The 16,121-nt window shown below is 46.0% G+C and overlaps 1 protein-coding gene across 6 annotated transcripts in view; it reads left to right on the forward strand.

The window, feature by feature from the left end:
* The window catches only part of Nhsl2 (NHS like 2), a 243,405-nt gene extending 228,207 nt beyond the window's left edge, over window positions 1–15,198 (forward strand). For all 6 annotated transcript variants that reach the window (XM_052170385.1, XM_052170386.1, XM_052170384.1 and 3 more), the window contains 3 exons: window positions 865–3,195; window positions 5,254–5,386; window positions 6,175–15,198. In XM_052170385.1, the coding sequence (XP_052026345.1) occupies window positions 865–3,195; window positions 5,254–5,386; window positions 6,175–6,496 (2,786 nt within the window). In that variant the 3' untranslated portion in view covers window positions 6,497–15,198. The remainder of the gene's footprint in view (window positions 1–864; window positions 3,196–5,253; window positions 5,387–6,174) is intronic.
* The last annotated feature ends 923 nt before the right edge of the window (window positions 15,199–16,121 follow it).

The following is a 16,121-nucleotide window of genomic DNA, read 5'->3' on the forward strand; positions in this document are numbered from 1 at the left end:
GGCAGGAGGATTGTCTCCAGTTTAAGGACAGCTTGGTCTCCATGAGTTCTAGGTCAGCCAAGGACTAATAATGAGGTCTTGTCTCAGAAAAAAATGTTAACATATATGCAAAATTAGGCAAATAGGTAAAAGTGGGGAGCCATCCCCCAACTCGTCATCTTGTATTGACTACAATGCAAGTCACTGTAGGAACTTAAGTTATTTGTGTAGTCTGCCTATCATGTGCCTGGGATATAGTCAACATTCAACAAATGCTGGCTATTATGAATTATCGTATCGGTAAAGTAGTAATAATAGTAATTTTATAACAGTCATAGCTGTGATTGTGAGAACAGTTTTAGAGACTGGAACATCTGAATGATGTGGTCACATCTGTGAGTTATCCTAAGTCTTTTATGTTCAAAGGTAAAAAGTGACAGATGCAGAAAATACAGCATTCTGGCAAACTCCAGATCTATTGCTGGGGCTGTGAGCCACAGGGTGCTGTGGTCTTAAGTCAGTTTAGAAACTTTTTTTTTCTCATCTCAAGATTGATAAACCCTGAGGTCTGCTTATTTCATGAGTCCAGGGAGAAAGTATGGGGGAAACCTAAGGTAGCCCTATGTGACACTTCTACTCTGAAAAGAGTCATCAAAGCTGGAAAGCCTTTAGCAGCCATCTGGCCAATTCAAGGGTACCCTGTGACTCACTGTGTGGTGATGGGCAAGAACCCAACTTCCCCCAGCATTCTCATCTGTGAAAAGAAGCAAGGAATTCTGACAAAGCTGTTGGCAAATGGTGCTTGGCACAAAGTTAATGTTCTTGTCCCAAACAGCTGATGGGAGATCCCTTGTTGTACCACTAACGTGTATCTTCCATCCCCAGGTCACATCAGCAGCCCCACAGACAGCCTGGCCCGCTCTGCCACCGCAGACTTCAGGCCTGGCCACTCAGCTCCACAAGTTGTCCAGGGAAGAGTCGCTATTGGGCAGGAAGCTCGGTTCCCAAGTCTCACCTCACCAGGACTGAGACACTCTTCTAGTGAGCCCGGAGACACTCACCAGGCACTCAGTGGCTCAGACCCTCCCGGCATGGAGAGCATGGCAGTGGTGTACAGTGTCCCCAGTTCTTGCAACGGACCAACAGAGTCAACATTCTCCGCTACCTGGAAGGGAGATGCTTTCACATACATGACCCCAAGTGTCAGCAGCCAGGGCAATCAAGTCGGTGAAAATGGAAAAAACCCTTCCTCGGGGAATTCTTGGGTCCCTCTGAACACACTCCCACCGCTGGTTCCTAAGGAGGCGGCCACACTCTTCGTCAGCCGTGATAACCCAGCAGGATGCACTGGCCTACCCAGCTACTCTGAACACCCCACTCTTCGAAGACAGATACCAGAAAGACCTCCCAAGATTGGCCTTCTTGCCCGTGGTACCTCAAGGCTGGAAACAGGCCCAGGTGGGACCAACAGGTTCCGGGAGCGGTCACTGTCTGTGCCTACAGACTCCGGTGTTACTTCAGTGGACTATGAAGAACAACAGAAGGCCAGTGAGGCCCGCATCCTGCCTTATGCCAGTACAAGCTCTGAGGGCAGTAACAGTACTGACAACATTGCGGCCCTCAGCTCTGAGCAGGAGGCACGGCACAGAAGGCAACGATCCAAAAGTATTTCACTCAAGAAGGCCAAAAAGAAGCCCTCTCCACCCATGCGAAGTGTCTCACTCGTCAAAGATGAGCCAGCCCTCCCACCAGAAGGCGAATTGGTACTGCCCAAGGACCAGCGGCCCAGGAGCCTTTGCCTCTCCTTGGAACACCAAGGGCACCATCCACCTCACCCAGACACTCAAAGTCACCCAGCTGTGCCAATACTCAAAGATCCAGAAGGTACGCAGTTCTCTCACCACTGGTATCTTACTGACTGGAAGTCTGGTGACACCTACCAATCCTTGTCGAGCTCCAGCACTGCCACCGGCACCACAGTCATCGAGTGCACTCAAGTTCAGGGAAGCTCGGAGTCTCTGGCCTCCCCTTCCACCTCCAGAGCGACAACACCCTCCCAGCTCTCCATTGAGGTGGAAGCCAGGGAAGTAGCCTCCCCTGGGAGGCCCACTGGACTCATGTCCCCTTCCAGTGGTTACTCCAGCCAGTCAGAGACACCCACACCCACCGTCTCCATGTCCTTGACCCTGGGCCACTTCCCTCCTCCAAGCACTAGTGTCCGAGTACGTCCAGTGGTACCAGAAAGGAAGTCATCACTGCCCCCAACATCACCAATGGAGAAAATCTGCAAGTCGCGGTTATCATTTGACCTACCCCTGACCTCTTCAACCACCCTGGATCTGTCAGGCATGAGTATCTCCATTCGCAGCAAAACCAAGGTGAGCCGCCATCACTCTGATACCAATTTTGGGGCCAAACTGGCACAGAAAACTAGTCCAAACCAACCGATCATGCCCATGGTTACTCAGTCTGACCTCCGTTCTGTTCGTCTGAGGTCAGTCAGCAAGTCTGAGCCGGAAGATGACATTGAGAGCCCAGATTACACAGAGGAACCTGGAGCAGAAGAAGTCTTCACCTTGTCAGAGAGAAAAGTGAAGCCTCCCATAGCCGAGAAACCTCCACTGGCCCGAAGGCCTCCAAGTTTGGTCCACAGGCCGCCCTCTCTCCCCGGGGAGTATCCACTAACTTCTCCTACTATGGCTATGACACCCAGGAGCTCCATTCCACACATGAAGCAGCTCCCCCAAGACAGCTACACAGTGTTGCGGAAACCAAAGTCACCCAGCTTCCCTGGTGGGAGGAGCCCCGGAGAGTCAACAGCGTCCTCCAGCCAAGTCTTCTCACCTCTTGCCAGTTCCTCTGGTGCTTTCTTCTCAGGAACACAGCAACCTCCCCAGGCCAGTGTAGAAGACGGGGGCCCCAAGGCAAGAGCCCTGCCTGAAAGAATCAGCCTTCAGAGCCAGGAAGAAGCTGAAAAAAAGATGACCAAGATTCCACCTCCGGTACCAAAAAAGCCCAGTGTGCTCTACCTGCCCCTCTCCTCCCCTGTAGCTCAAATGGATGCCTCTGTGACAGAGCCAAGGCTGCCTTTCAGCCCTATCATCACCCTGGAGGAAGATGCCAAGTGTCCTTCCACTGGTGATGACCAGAAGTCACCTGCTAAAAGGGTGACTCCAACTCTTCACATTGACAAAGAAAAAGAGGCCATCTCTCCAGGTGAGTAAGCTGGCTTTTGGCTTTTCCCATCAGTTACAAGGAGGGATGGGGGTGAGGCTGCAGTTCAGAGCAAAAGCAACAGTGTGACCAAATCAGCAGGGGGCACATCTAGCCAGCTTGAGTTAACTCTGAAAAGGAACTTGGCCTTACTGTACCGACCCAGGACAGATCTCCAAGGCTACATCTGGACAATCTACCCTTGACTCAGGCATTACATTAGCACACTTGAACGTCCAGACTCCATCTCCCAAGCCAGGCATACAGTTCCTGCCCTAGCAGTCCAGCTCACCAGACTGTAGTTTTCTTTAGCCACACTAAATTTAGATTAATACACAGGACTCAGTACTAAGTTCAAGTGTTCTGGAAGGCTTGCAGGATTCTGAAATGACGTGCTGTGTTATCATCTCCTGCATCCTTTTTCAGAGTCTCTCAGAAGAAAGGGGAACAGTCTTCCTTAAATGAGTTGATTCTAAGTCTTCCTCTACCCATAAGACTAGGCTACTTAATGACTCCTTCTTGGTTGATGTTGTTTCTGTAGGTTTTTGTTTTAAATGTAAGATATACACAACACTTACATTTTAACCATTTGGGGGAGGGAGGGCACAGGTTGCATTGAGTGTCTTCCGCTATCATTCTTTACCTTTTTTGAGACAGTCTCTTACAGAACCCAGAGCTTATTTATGGCTAGACTGGCTGGTCAGCAAGTTCTGGGCATCCACCTGTTTCACAGGCCCAGATCTGAATCACTTGGGTCACAGACATGCATGGTGGTGTCTGGCTTTTACATGAGTGCCAGGGATCCGAACTCAGGTCTTCATGCTTGCATAGAAGATGCTTTACCAGCTGAGCCACCTCCCTGGCTCCAACCCCTCCTTTTTTTGAGACAGAGTTTCACTGTGTTATCTAGCTTGGCCTAGAAGTCACAACTCTACCTCAGCCTCTCAAGTGCTGGGACTGTAGATGTATGCCATCACCCTTGGCTTAATTTCAGCCATTTTTACCCATGCAGTTCATTAGCAGTTAAGAACACTCATGTCACTGGGCATGGTGGCTCACGCCTGTAATCCCAGTGCTTGGGAGGCAGAGGAAGGTGGATTTCTGAGTTCGAGGCCAGCCTGGTCTACAGAGTGAGTTTCAGGACAGCCAGGGCTATACAGAAAAACCCTGTCTCTCGAAAAAAAAAGGGGGGGGGGAACATTCACATCAAGTTACCCATCTCCATAATGTCTTTTATCTTAAAAAAACGAAGGTCTATAGCCTTGAAACAACTCTCCCTTTCCTCCCTCCTCCCCTGCTGCTCTGGTGACCACAGTTCTACTTTTCAGGCCTATAGATTTGCCTGTTCTGATGCTGAGTAGAATCATAGATTTGTCTTTCTTTGTGACTTGCTTGTTTTTATTAATGCCCTCAAGGCTCAATGATGTGTTTCTCATCATTTTTTAAAACCCTTAATACTGAACATCAAAATCTCATGACCTTCTTGAAGCTGATTTAGACTTTCAGTGTAAGTTAATCACTGTGCCGAAAGCAAGTGAGCATGTCAAAGCCATGGGTTATTTTCAAATAAGCTTCCTCCGACTCCACAGGCTCCATCCGATTCAAACAGGTCCCATCCCCCGCCCCCCACTGGGTGAGGATAATTGCTTTTCCCTGCTCTCGGTATCTTGAGTTTTTTAATTATGTATTTATAACAAGGGGGGCTGGGGGATATAGCTCAGAGCCAGAGAGCTTATCTGCAAGGTCCTGAGTTCCATCCCCAGCACTATTTTTTAAAAACAAACAAACAAGAAAAGATGCTCAGACCACCTGTTTTAATGAAAAGCGTCCATGAGAACAGGGCTCTGGACCAGACTTCACCATGTAGGCATTGAATGGCCTGGGAGTAAATCATTAACCTTCAGAACTTCATGTTCCTCCTTGAAAAAAATGGAAACATCAAAAGTCTCTGCCCTGCTGTCCATCCAGAGTCGCTTTGAACATCAACTGAAATAATGAAATTGTATGTGCTTTGTCCTAGCTCTCATGGTCAAGGTCATTTCTTTTGGTTCTTATGCCTAGGGAGGTCTGTGGAACCGAGTGCCGAAGAGAAAAGTTTAATCAGTGATAAAACAGCCGAATGGATTGCAGAGGAGGAGGATGACGTGTTTGTGGCTTCCCGCACAACTGAAGATTTATTTACTGTGATACACAGGTCAGGATTATTTTCTTTCATTGTAATTGTAATTGCTTTCCCCTTCTCTACTTGAAGAAAGAACTGCTCCTCTGAGCAGCCATTAGAATTGCAAGTGAACATTAAGTCCAGGTACCTACATTTGTGAGCATAGTCTGGGGCCTCACATCTCAAATATACTGATGTCTTTGGAAGAAGGGGAGGAGGGGAGGACCAGGTGCTGAGAGAGGCCCCTCGTCTCCTAGCAACTGCTTGGCCTATTGTGTCTCCATCTGCTCCCTCACAGCTCCGTCTGCAGTCAGAGACATTTAACCCTTCACAGAATTCCTTGTAGCACAGAATTCTATCTCAAGGTGACATGGAGCACTGGTCAGAATGTGAGAGCAGGGACTTAGGCAGAGGGGGATCAGAGGTGGGCATAGGGGCATGACACGGGGGTCTCTGAGCCCAGTTACTGGTGTGGAGCACCAGTTCAGACCAGTTCCAAAACCTCTGGCTGTCTTGATTCAGTCACTGAGCTACTGGCCTTGTCTCTTTTAAGTTTGTTCTTCATCTCAGAACTAATAAGGACTGAACCTGTAGCATAGGGCAAGAGATTACAGTTGTGGGCATTGAAAAGCTTGTGGAGAACAAAGGGCCCTGCAAGGGACCTGGGAGCTAAAGGTGAGGAGTAGCTTATCAGCACAAGGCTGTCATATGCACATGCGTACTGTCGAGCACATCCCTTGCCGGCAATTTTTCAAAGCTTTGCTGGCTTTCTGCTCTCCAAATTCCCTGAATTCCCTCAGACGAATCTTTCTCTCATTTAGGTCCAAAAGAAAGCTACTGGGCTGGAAAGAGACTGGGGAGGGCTTCACAGGAAGCAGACCCAGCTCCCATTCACCAGTGAAGAATACAGCTGATTCTCCCACCGGTGAGTCTGCTGCTGCCCCAGGGCCAAGCGGCAGTGCCTGCCTCGATGCTGGTAGAAATGATGATTTCAAGGCCTTGCTTCAGAAGAAGGGAAGTAAGGCCACTCCCAGGACCCGCCCCTCAGCGGCTGAGCTGCTGAAGACCACTAACCCTCTGGCTCGAAGAATTATTGCACAGTTCTCAAAAGACTACGAACCCACTGACAACCCCAGTACCTAAGCCCTGCTTCTTACTTACTAGACCTGAGTAGAGAAGGGGGAAGACAGAGGGCTTTAGAAAGGAACCAACCACAAGAAAAACAAAAGAATCGATGTCTTTGATGTTAACTCACACTCTGGACAGCAGAGAGGACCACACCACAATGGAGCTCACCGGGCACTCAGATAGGCTTCAGACTGTCCACATTTCTATTCTACCATCCTTGTCATGACTGGGCATCGGAGTCCTGCTTCTTGTCTCCCGCCACTGTGCACTAAGAGAGCCTCAGATTGGAGAGCTTGTATGCCCCCTTTTCCATGTCCTAGCTTCTTTGTCCATTGGCTCCTGTCACTGAGACGCACAGTAGGGAGAACAGATTGGGGACTTCCAAACCAGGCCTGGGGACAGAGGGTACCAGTTCCACTGCTGATTATCTACTCTCTTGAAGAGGCCTTGATGGCCCTTTGTGAAGACACAGAAAGACACCAAGGCCTCCTCAACCACAGTGTGACTTTCCTCCAGAGAGAGTTCTACAGGCCTGCACTAATTACAGCATGGGGTTGGTTGGATGGCTTTCGTGGTGCAAAATATGAATGTGACTCTTCCAAAACTTCATGCCTTTTTCAGTTTGATTGTCTATGCGGAGATCAGGGTGATGAGTTTTAATAAACTTCTAGGACCCCCCCCCCCCCGTTAGCTAGAAAAGATGGGACTGGGTAGTGTTGACTGAACCAAGCTCAGCAAATGAATGAGACATTTGTTCACTCAAATCTAGCCAAGGTAACTCGCATGCACGCCTTGAGGTCTCTCGAGCGTCTGTCAACTTGGGTAGCCAGGATCTGTGCCCAGCTCATGCTGTATACTCCAAGAACTCTCATCTTACTTGCATGTAACATTCATTACAGGAAGTGTGTAGGTGAAGGACTGACATAATCGAAGACCCCAGGAGTGGAAAGTAAGTGTGTCTTGTCCTGATACCATTCGATTCAGATTGTGCAGTTTGTTTTTTGTTTTTTGTTTTTTTGTGGTTGCTTGGATTTTGTTTAAAAGAACTCTGACTCCTTCAAATGTCAAGAACCTGTATACTGAAAAAAAAAAAAAAGATCTACTCAAAATCAAAAGGGCAGCCTTGCTATGGCCCAGAATACAAAGGGCTACTTTTTGCCATCTAGGTACTGCTATTTGGCCAACTTTCATTTCGCTGTGGTGGAGGACAGCAGAGGAGCTAAGATCTATAGAATGCGGAAAGACTTCCGGAACATGCTTTGCAAAAACAAACAAACAACAACAACAAAAATGGTTCCCTGACCCCTTCCTTCTGTACCCCCGCCTCCTGCACCTCTGCCCTACCAGATTCCTTGCTTACTCTCCTGCAGGATGCAGCAAGAGGCCAGAAACAAGCAGATCTCCATTTTGATAATACTTCTCAATGAGAATCAAGCTCTTAGCTCAACTGCCCACACTCCAGCAAGGCAACGTGGCTGAAACTGAAATAAAACTCCACTGAGTGCTGAGAAGACTCAGGCCCCTGGCATGGAAGCCTTAGGCTGAAATCCTTGGTTGGGTTGGTCTAATTCTGAATTCTAGACAAATGAAAATAAGTCAAGCTCATCAACTGTCTTCTAGCACTCCTCTCAGATTAAAAAAAAAAAGGTCTCTTAAATAATAAGACAGTTCTGAGGAACTATAGTTGTTTTTGGAAGTGTTTAAAACATTTGACATGAAGATCTTAACCAAGTTTCATTAGTTTTGACTGAATTTAAACAAGAGTCAGGCAGGAATGTGGTATACAGTTTTAATCCCAGCACCTGGAAGATGGAGCCAGGCATATCTCTGTGAGGCTGAGGCCAGCCTGATCTACATCCAGGCTGCCGAGGCTACATAGTGAGATCTAGACTTCAGTCTTGGCCTTAGTTTATATAGAAGTATCACAGCTGACCTGAACTCAGAACTCCAACAGACAGAGGCATTTTCCTCTGTAGGGAAATGAAGGTGCACAAGCCTGTGCTTGTGTCTAACAGAAGCAAAAGGCTCCCTGGCTCTGCTCCTCAGAACCATTGTGAATTGTTGAACGTGTGAGCATATGGGACTCTGTATAGGGCTTGCTGCTTTTGCTGATTTTTTTTTTGCAAGTGTCTTGTTTGTTCCTTCTCATGGGTTTTGCCTCTCCCCCCACCTTGCTACCTCTGGAGGTGTCCCCCAAAAGATTGTAAAACTGAATGCTTAGACCGCTTGAGGTGGTTTCAGTTGCCTGAACCCTTGCTTTCCTCTGCAAAACTCTGTGGGCCTGGGATGTTTAGAACATTTCTGCATCACTATGACCCTCAGAAACCCATTAGCACAAGAGGGTTTGGGGCGGAGACTTCACAGTCAAAGAACAGACTTAGGCCTGGGAGTGTCCTAAGAAAACCAAATTATTGGGGAAAAAATCTACCAGTCATTGGTCAGCACAACACCAAGCTTCTTTCTAATATTTAACTTTCTCCTATCCTTAACATCATAAACACCAACTCTCTTCCCTGGGTACAATGTGTGCTGCCTTCGAGGCTGGGGATAGAGTTGGTTAGAAACCCCTTTTAGGGAGATTCTCTGGGAAGTTGCTTCCAGAGTAATCTCTATGGGTGGCATACACAATAAGCTGGAGGGAAATCAATTTGGCCCCAATTAGTCAGCCTCTGCTTCAAGCTATTTGTATTCACACACACACACACACACACACACACACACACACACCCCGCTGTTTCCCTCCAGCTCCAATCTTTAGTGGCAGGTGTCTCTGTTAGAGTGAATATAGTCAAGGGTTGGTGAGACGACTCCCACCCCAACTCCAAGATGCAGTTAATGCTTTGCGCTTGGTGGGTATATATTCGTGGTTCAAATGTGAGTGGCGGAGAGCAGGCTAGTCTTAGTACAAAGGCTGACTTTGCTTGTGGCTCACCTCCCCCCTTTGCCTGTACTCCTGACCTGCATGGGCCTCCAACCTGCCCTACAGTCCTAACACCCGTGAACTGCACTGGTACCAACAGCTCAACCACAAAGGAGTCAAGGCCATGGGCAGCCAATTCATTCCCGTTAGCTTCATGACCACAAGGTTCAGGTTCCACCAACAAGCATTCTGCCTGACATCTACTTTATCTAGACAACACAGGTCCAGTTGTCTCTGTAACTTGTCACTCTGAGCAGATCTACCCATGCACCTGTCCCCCTCCCTTTGAACCAGTCAGGAAAAAAAAAAAAGACTAGTTATCTATCACTCAGTGCTGTTGCTCACTGCTCCGCCCTCTATGTTCACCAAGTCTGTGGCACAATGGTGAGCTTTTCCTTTGATATGATTTGCCAGGGCCAGGACTAGGGTGAGGCGATTGGGGAGACGCCCACTCTCAAGGCCCCACCAGTGCCTTACCCTTGCCGTGGCTCTGCAATTTGCACTCTGTAAAGTTGTATCAGTTACTCTTCCTGAGTGTAGTTGTGATTTGGGGGCAGGTTCTGCACCAAATGTTTCTTTGCTGTTTCTCCATTTGTTGCCAGAAGCCTTTGTATGCTTAAAGCATTAAAAAAATCTTAAGTATTATCACAAGCATGTCTAAATGGCCTGCTCCAGCTGGCAAATTAGTGCCCTGGTTGGGAGGAATACTATGGCTGGAGCCCTTTTACAGTTAGTTGGGGGTCTGCCCCTGTGACCTTCTGTCTGGTCTTTCTGCTTCATGCTCTCTTGTAGTCCTTGTGGCCCAGCACCGATTCTCCTCAGTGCCTCCTTCTTTGTTCTCCTCCTAAGAAGAAAACACGCTCTCAGGAAAGGGATGAATTCATTGGCTTTGAGACCGGGAGGCTTAATGCTACCTTTTCTGAGGGTTGCTTGCATTTGAATAGGGGAACAGCCTTAAGCCAAAGGAACGAAGTTCTTGCAGAATGTTAGGCATCAACTACTTGTACAAGTTCTTTTTCACCACGGAAAGACCACACTTCCTGACAGCTGACTCCGGAGTATAGAAAATACCATTTTCTCCTGGAATCATTGTAGTTAGTAGCTGATGGTCAATTATCTAGCTAATAGCCCTGTGCTGTTTTCCTACAAGGGACTCTGAGATAAAGCTACGTTAAAAGCCTCTGAGAAGGCCTGTATCAGTCATTCATATTGTACATTAACATGTTTGTGGAAATGGGATTAATACTACTTGCCGTTTAGGTAAACGACACAAAGATTTAAGGAGTTTGTGAAATGTGTCCTGTTTGTGCAAGGTGACTCTGTTGAATCCGTTTCTTACTGATGTCAGTTGTCCAATATCAGTGGTGGTTATTGAATTGGTTGGAGGTACAGTTACTAAGCACAGGCCTCCACTCCCCCTCCTGCCATTTTGTCTCTGCTTTGTGCCATGACTCTTCCTTGGTGTGAGAATGAGACCTTATCTAACCCAGAGCCCCCAGTCCCTTCAATGCCTTTGCATGTATTTCAGCTCTAAGTGACCAAGATAGTAGGAATTTAAAAGGACAAGAGAGTAGGAAAGAGGTACAAAATAGTGCCTTTGTCAAAGGTCAGAAAAACAGTACAATGATTTTTAAATTACATCAAATAAGCCAAGTCAAATGATTTTAAAATATTTTGAAATCAACTTATGGAGGACTATGGTGGTAAGTGGTTTTGACACACATGTTAGAGGCACTTTAATAAGTCTAGCAAAAAGAAATTTGCCTAATGAGGATTGTGTGAAATAAGTAGATACTTTTGTTCAGTAAAAGCCCAAATCTAGGCCACTGGTTCTTAAAGTGTGATCTTGGAACCACCAAGAGCAACATATGAGAGAGAAGAAGGGGGAGGAGAGGGAAAGAGAGGGGAGGGGGATAGAAAGAGAGATGACTCCTTTAAGCCCCCCCCCCCAAATCAGCAGAACCACGCCTCTCCAACAAGTCTCCAGTCTTTCCTACTGTTATGGTCATCCGTCTCTGGCAAAGAGGCATGTGTGTGGATCATCTTGGTCAGCTACATGTCTGCTCCGTGTTAAGAAATTGCCAGATTGAATCGGGTCCATCTGGCCTGGTTTGGGACAGTGGTGGCGGCAGTGGTTCTGTTTGATATTACTAGCCCTTAAGTAAATGTCCTCACCATGGTGGCTTTTCTCCAGGAGGGCTCTAGCAGATTTGATTTTTTCTTTGAGGTTCTGTTTAATCTAAGAAGTGTGGCATTTGATAGTATTGACCTCCCCCCTACAGGGAATCAAATGAACACCAGAACCAGAGCAACCAGTTAACCCCCCTCAGCCTCTTCATAATGCTAAGCTTTATAGAAATGTATTCCTTATGTGGTCTTGAGATTTTCTATGTCCGATTTTATAAGATGTTCTGCATGCAAACACAACATTGTGGTCACCGTACCAGTCACCTCGAAGCCATTCCTCCTCCATGTGTGTACTGGTGAAGAAATACCAACATGTATGTTCTAATGTTTTCTGATCAACTGTAAATTACATTTTCATTAATTTTTAAATGAGATATATTTACTCTGGCTAGCAGTTAAAATTTTATTCTTTTTATTATCTTTCATTGCTACTTTTTTCTACTGACTCCAAGGCTTACTTTGGGGGGGTGGGATTTCTTATTTCTAGATTGATGTAATTCTCTTATTTCTATATTTATCTATGATCACAGAGTGTAAGAGCTGAAAGGGACCAACCTTTCTCGTTTCGTAGAGGAAATTAAAGCCCAGAAGGGTCAATGGCTCACTGAAGGTCACACAATGAGTCTGAAGCAGGGCCCAGCCTCAATTCTAGGTCCCTGGCTTCTGGGATGAATGTCTTGTCATTTAAAGCACTATATTTATGAAGGACCCATGACTGGCTTCTATTTGTCTGACTCATTAGTTTCCCGGGTATTTCAGACAAAAAAAAATCTATATGCTTTAAGGGAACATGCGCAAGCGTTCTTTAGTTTATAAATCCAAAGAAAATCTGGTTTTTAGTTTAGAAATGCATCTCCCTCCAATGTTTGCTATCTGTGCCCTACTTCATACAGGGGATGTTTTTCCTAAAAGCTATGTGGAAAAAATGATTTGTATAGAATAAGTTTCATTTTTAGTAGGAAAGTTTCCCTATGTAAGGGAATCTTCTAGGGGCTTCTTTTGGAAAAACAAAACTTTTCTTGTCATTTGTTCTTTAAGGTCTTTAATTACTTATTAGTCTGAATTTTTGTACTTGCTGTTTATTTAAAGTAGGGCAAACCAGTGTTAGCTTTCCCAGAATTTACTAGAACCTTGCCTTCCTAATCTTTTTGTGAAATCTTCAGACTGTGACATGCTTATGAACTACTCAATTATGTTCTAGAAACTTCACCTTATTTGATATTTTACCAATCCCTGGGCTCAAATTCCTCCTTTGTCTGAACAGATAATAACAGAGCTCCCTAATCAGTACTTATTTCTACACGTGGTCTCTTTTTCCAGAGCATTTGCCAGTATTCCTCCTTTAGCCATCTCAGGCCTCCCTCCATAAATCACACATACCTCACTGTCCTCTGGACCCGCAGGTACTATACCTTCAGGGTTATGCTGGTTATGTTGAGCAATATTTCCAGTTACTTCCATGCTCTCATTCCCCTTGGATCTCCTCTGACTTCCAGGCTCAATGAACTTCTCTCACCAGAGATTCATGGGTTTTTTTCCCATTGTTTCAGGAAATCAATAAACTTTTTTTTCTACAAAGGGCCTGGGAATAAGTATTTTAGATTTTTGTGGGTCAGATATGGTTTCTGGAACAGAGTCTTTGTGTGTGTGTGTGTGTGTGTGTGTGTGTGTGTGTGTAGTTGTTCATTCATTCACTTGTTTTACAACCTTTGGAACATATGAAAATCATTCTCAACTCACAGGCCATGAAAGGCTGAGCCCTGACCCACACTACCTTTTCTGTAACTAGCCCCATGTGTAAAGTGGGTGAGGGCAAGCACGATGCCTCAGCATGTACAGGTGCCTGCCACCAAGCCTGATCTAAGTTGGAGTAGAACCCACGGGTAGAAGACAGTCAACTCCTGCAAATTGTCATCTGACCTCTGCACATGTTCAAACACACATGTTCACACATACAAATAGATAAATGTAATAATTTACAAAGGTTTTTTTGTAAGTGAGTCTTGTACTAAAGGCTGTCACTAACTGCCATCAGACCAGTCTGTCCACATTGGGACAGGCACAGGTCTACACATGACAGTCTTTCTCTGTGTCCCCCTGTCACATATATTGATACAGAACACCTTATTTCCTTGTGTGGATCTGTTCTATTCGTTGTCTCTGTTTGCCCAAGATTGGGGTAAACTGGTAGGAAAGTCTACTTAGAACTTTTGTCCTGTCCTTGCTCTCCCTGTCTTGGGCCACCTGTCATATCCCACACTGCTATCACCAGTTTAGGGTGCTGTCATTCAAAAGTCTTATAGAACATGCTATAAGATTCCACTTCAGTTTACAATTTCCTGGAAAAATTGCCAACTTCCTGGGTCCATAGGCTTGTTTTCAAACCCATAATACACACATATCTCTGTCCTAATGCACTGGACAGCATGGAACCCCAGTAAAGAAATGAGGTGCAGGAAATATTTGTGCCAATGTCTCCTGCCTCCTGAGTCCCCATGCCCTAGAGTGCATCATCCCACTCCTCCAACCAATAGGCACCTAACACGCCATTTCCTGTTTTCTTAACTCCTTCCTCTGTCCTGCTCCTATCCTACCCCTTCCACTTTCAAGAACTGGAGTTCAGATTCACAGTTCTCACGTGTGCTGTATGCACCAGTGGCTGCAAATGTTGGAAACCTATGGGAGTGTGCTTTCTGCTTCTGGCTGTGAATTGGACCGGAGTGTGTGCATAACATCTCATTGGTCCTCTGCTTCAGGACCAGATCTCATGAGAGTGGTTAAGGAAGGGAATGGCAGAGAGAAGGGTCCTAAGGCATCACTTTCTTTCTTGGAGAGCTTTTTTGCATTAGCTTGTACTAGCTGGTTCCTCTGTATCATTCCCAGGCAGGACAGCATCCACAGTCAGGATTTTTATTTCATGTGGACTTAAGTTACTGGGACACAAATGTGGCTTTTCAAACTCAACAGACTATCTTCTTAGGCCCTTTAGCTTCATTTCTGTCATTTGAGCCCAGAGATCCACCTCTTTCCTGAAATCTAAATTTTCAAACATCAGAATCGAGTAACTTTCAAGCACCCATGAAATGATTCATTTCTGCCTTCTGTTTAAGATTTCCAGAAGTAGGAAGGAAAGGAAAAGCAGGTTGTGCCTTGGACCCAAGAGGAGCCCAAAAGCAGAGTGAGGACTAAGAACTGGTCAGTCCTGCTGTGCAGCCCTGGTACAGTTGTGTTGGGTTAGTGCTGCACTCGGTGCTCCTGGGCCCACTATGCCCTGAAGACAAATGCCAGATGGGAATGTATGGACTGATGGCCTGCCCTGAAAGGCAAGGGTAATGCCCACCCCAGGGGTGGGGTGTGTCCTGGATTCCCATTCCAGAAGCAGGAAGTAGGAGAGATCACAAACCCAGTCTTTGTAGGATTCCAACACAAGCTAAAAGAGAGCTCTCTGTGCGGTGATATTACAAAGTGGTTTGTTGCTTTTCTTTTTTGTTTCATTTTGTTTCGTTTTTAAGATTCCTTACTGGCTTGCTACCAGCAATTGAATTGTATTATTCTTTGTAGAGCTAGAGCTGTTTGTTGTCTTCTTAAAAAATAAACCTTTTTTCTGTTAAAACCACTTTCTGCTTCCCTCCCTTGCTTTCAACGGTACCAATAGCTTAATTCTGGAACAAGCCCAGTTCAGGCATTGGGTGTTCTAGCCATACAAGTGATACCGAACAACCTGCATTCCCCACTCTCTATGTGTTAACCATAGAGACAAGCTTTGTGAAACAGTATGTATTCATGAGGCAGGTAAGGAGGCTGGATGTTGTCAGATGTCAAGGGGTTACCTAATGGACATCTGGCACAAGTAGGGGAACAACAGAAGTGGCCCTCCCTTACTGGAAAATCGAAGCAGGCAGTTATCATCATGAGCACATAACCAAGGACTTGTTTTGTTTTGTTTTGTTTTCCATAAGCTAGAAAGCTTATACAGGTCTTCCCTCAGTTTCATAAGGGGCTCACATACATAGCATTTGGCACTCACAAACTCTGAGAAGCCCAAACAAATATGTGGCCCGCAATGTCTTCCAGAAACATGCCCCAGTGAACATGCCTTAGACCCTAAGGCATACGGTATCTGGGCAGGTAACTCACGTGTCAAGATATCCATCTGAAGGGTTCAAGTTCAGCTGCTCACAGAACTGAGAGCTGTAGGTCTGTATGGCACTAGGGATTGGGCAACACTGTCTCCTTCCTTTGTTCTCTGGGTTGATAAAGCCACTCAGCAAAGGGGACTACAGTAACTGACCAAGACCAAAACACCCAGACCACATCTGACCGAAGTCACTTCTAGCCCTCAAAGAATATGTGCCTGCCATACAGCTGTGTGGGGACAACTTTAAATGAGTCAATTCCCATCCAAAATGAGCTTCAAAAGCAGGCATGGTATATGCCACAGACCTAAAGTCCCTAAAGAACCTTAAAGGGTCTCAGCGTTAAAAGCCAAAGAACAAATTAATTCCAGTCCTTTAGGGTAAGTAGTTGGATCCC

Source organism: Apodemus sylvaticus, chromosome X, assembly GCF_947179515.1.
Source record: "Apodemus sylvaticus chromosome X, mApoSyl1.1, whole genome shotgun sequence".
Taxonomy (NCBI): domain Eukaryota; kingdom Metazoa; phylum Chordata; class Mammalia; order Rodentia; family Muridae; genus Apodemus; species Apodemus sylvaticus.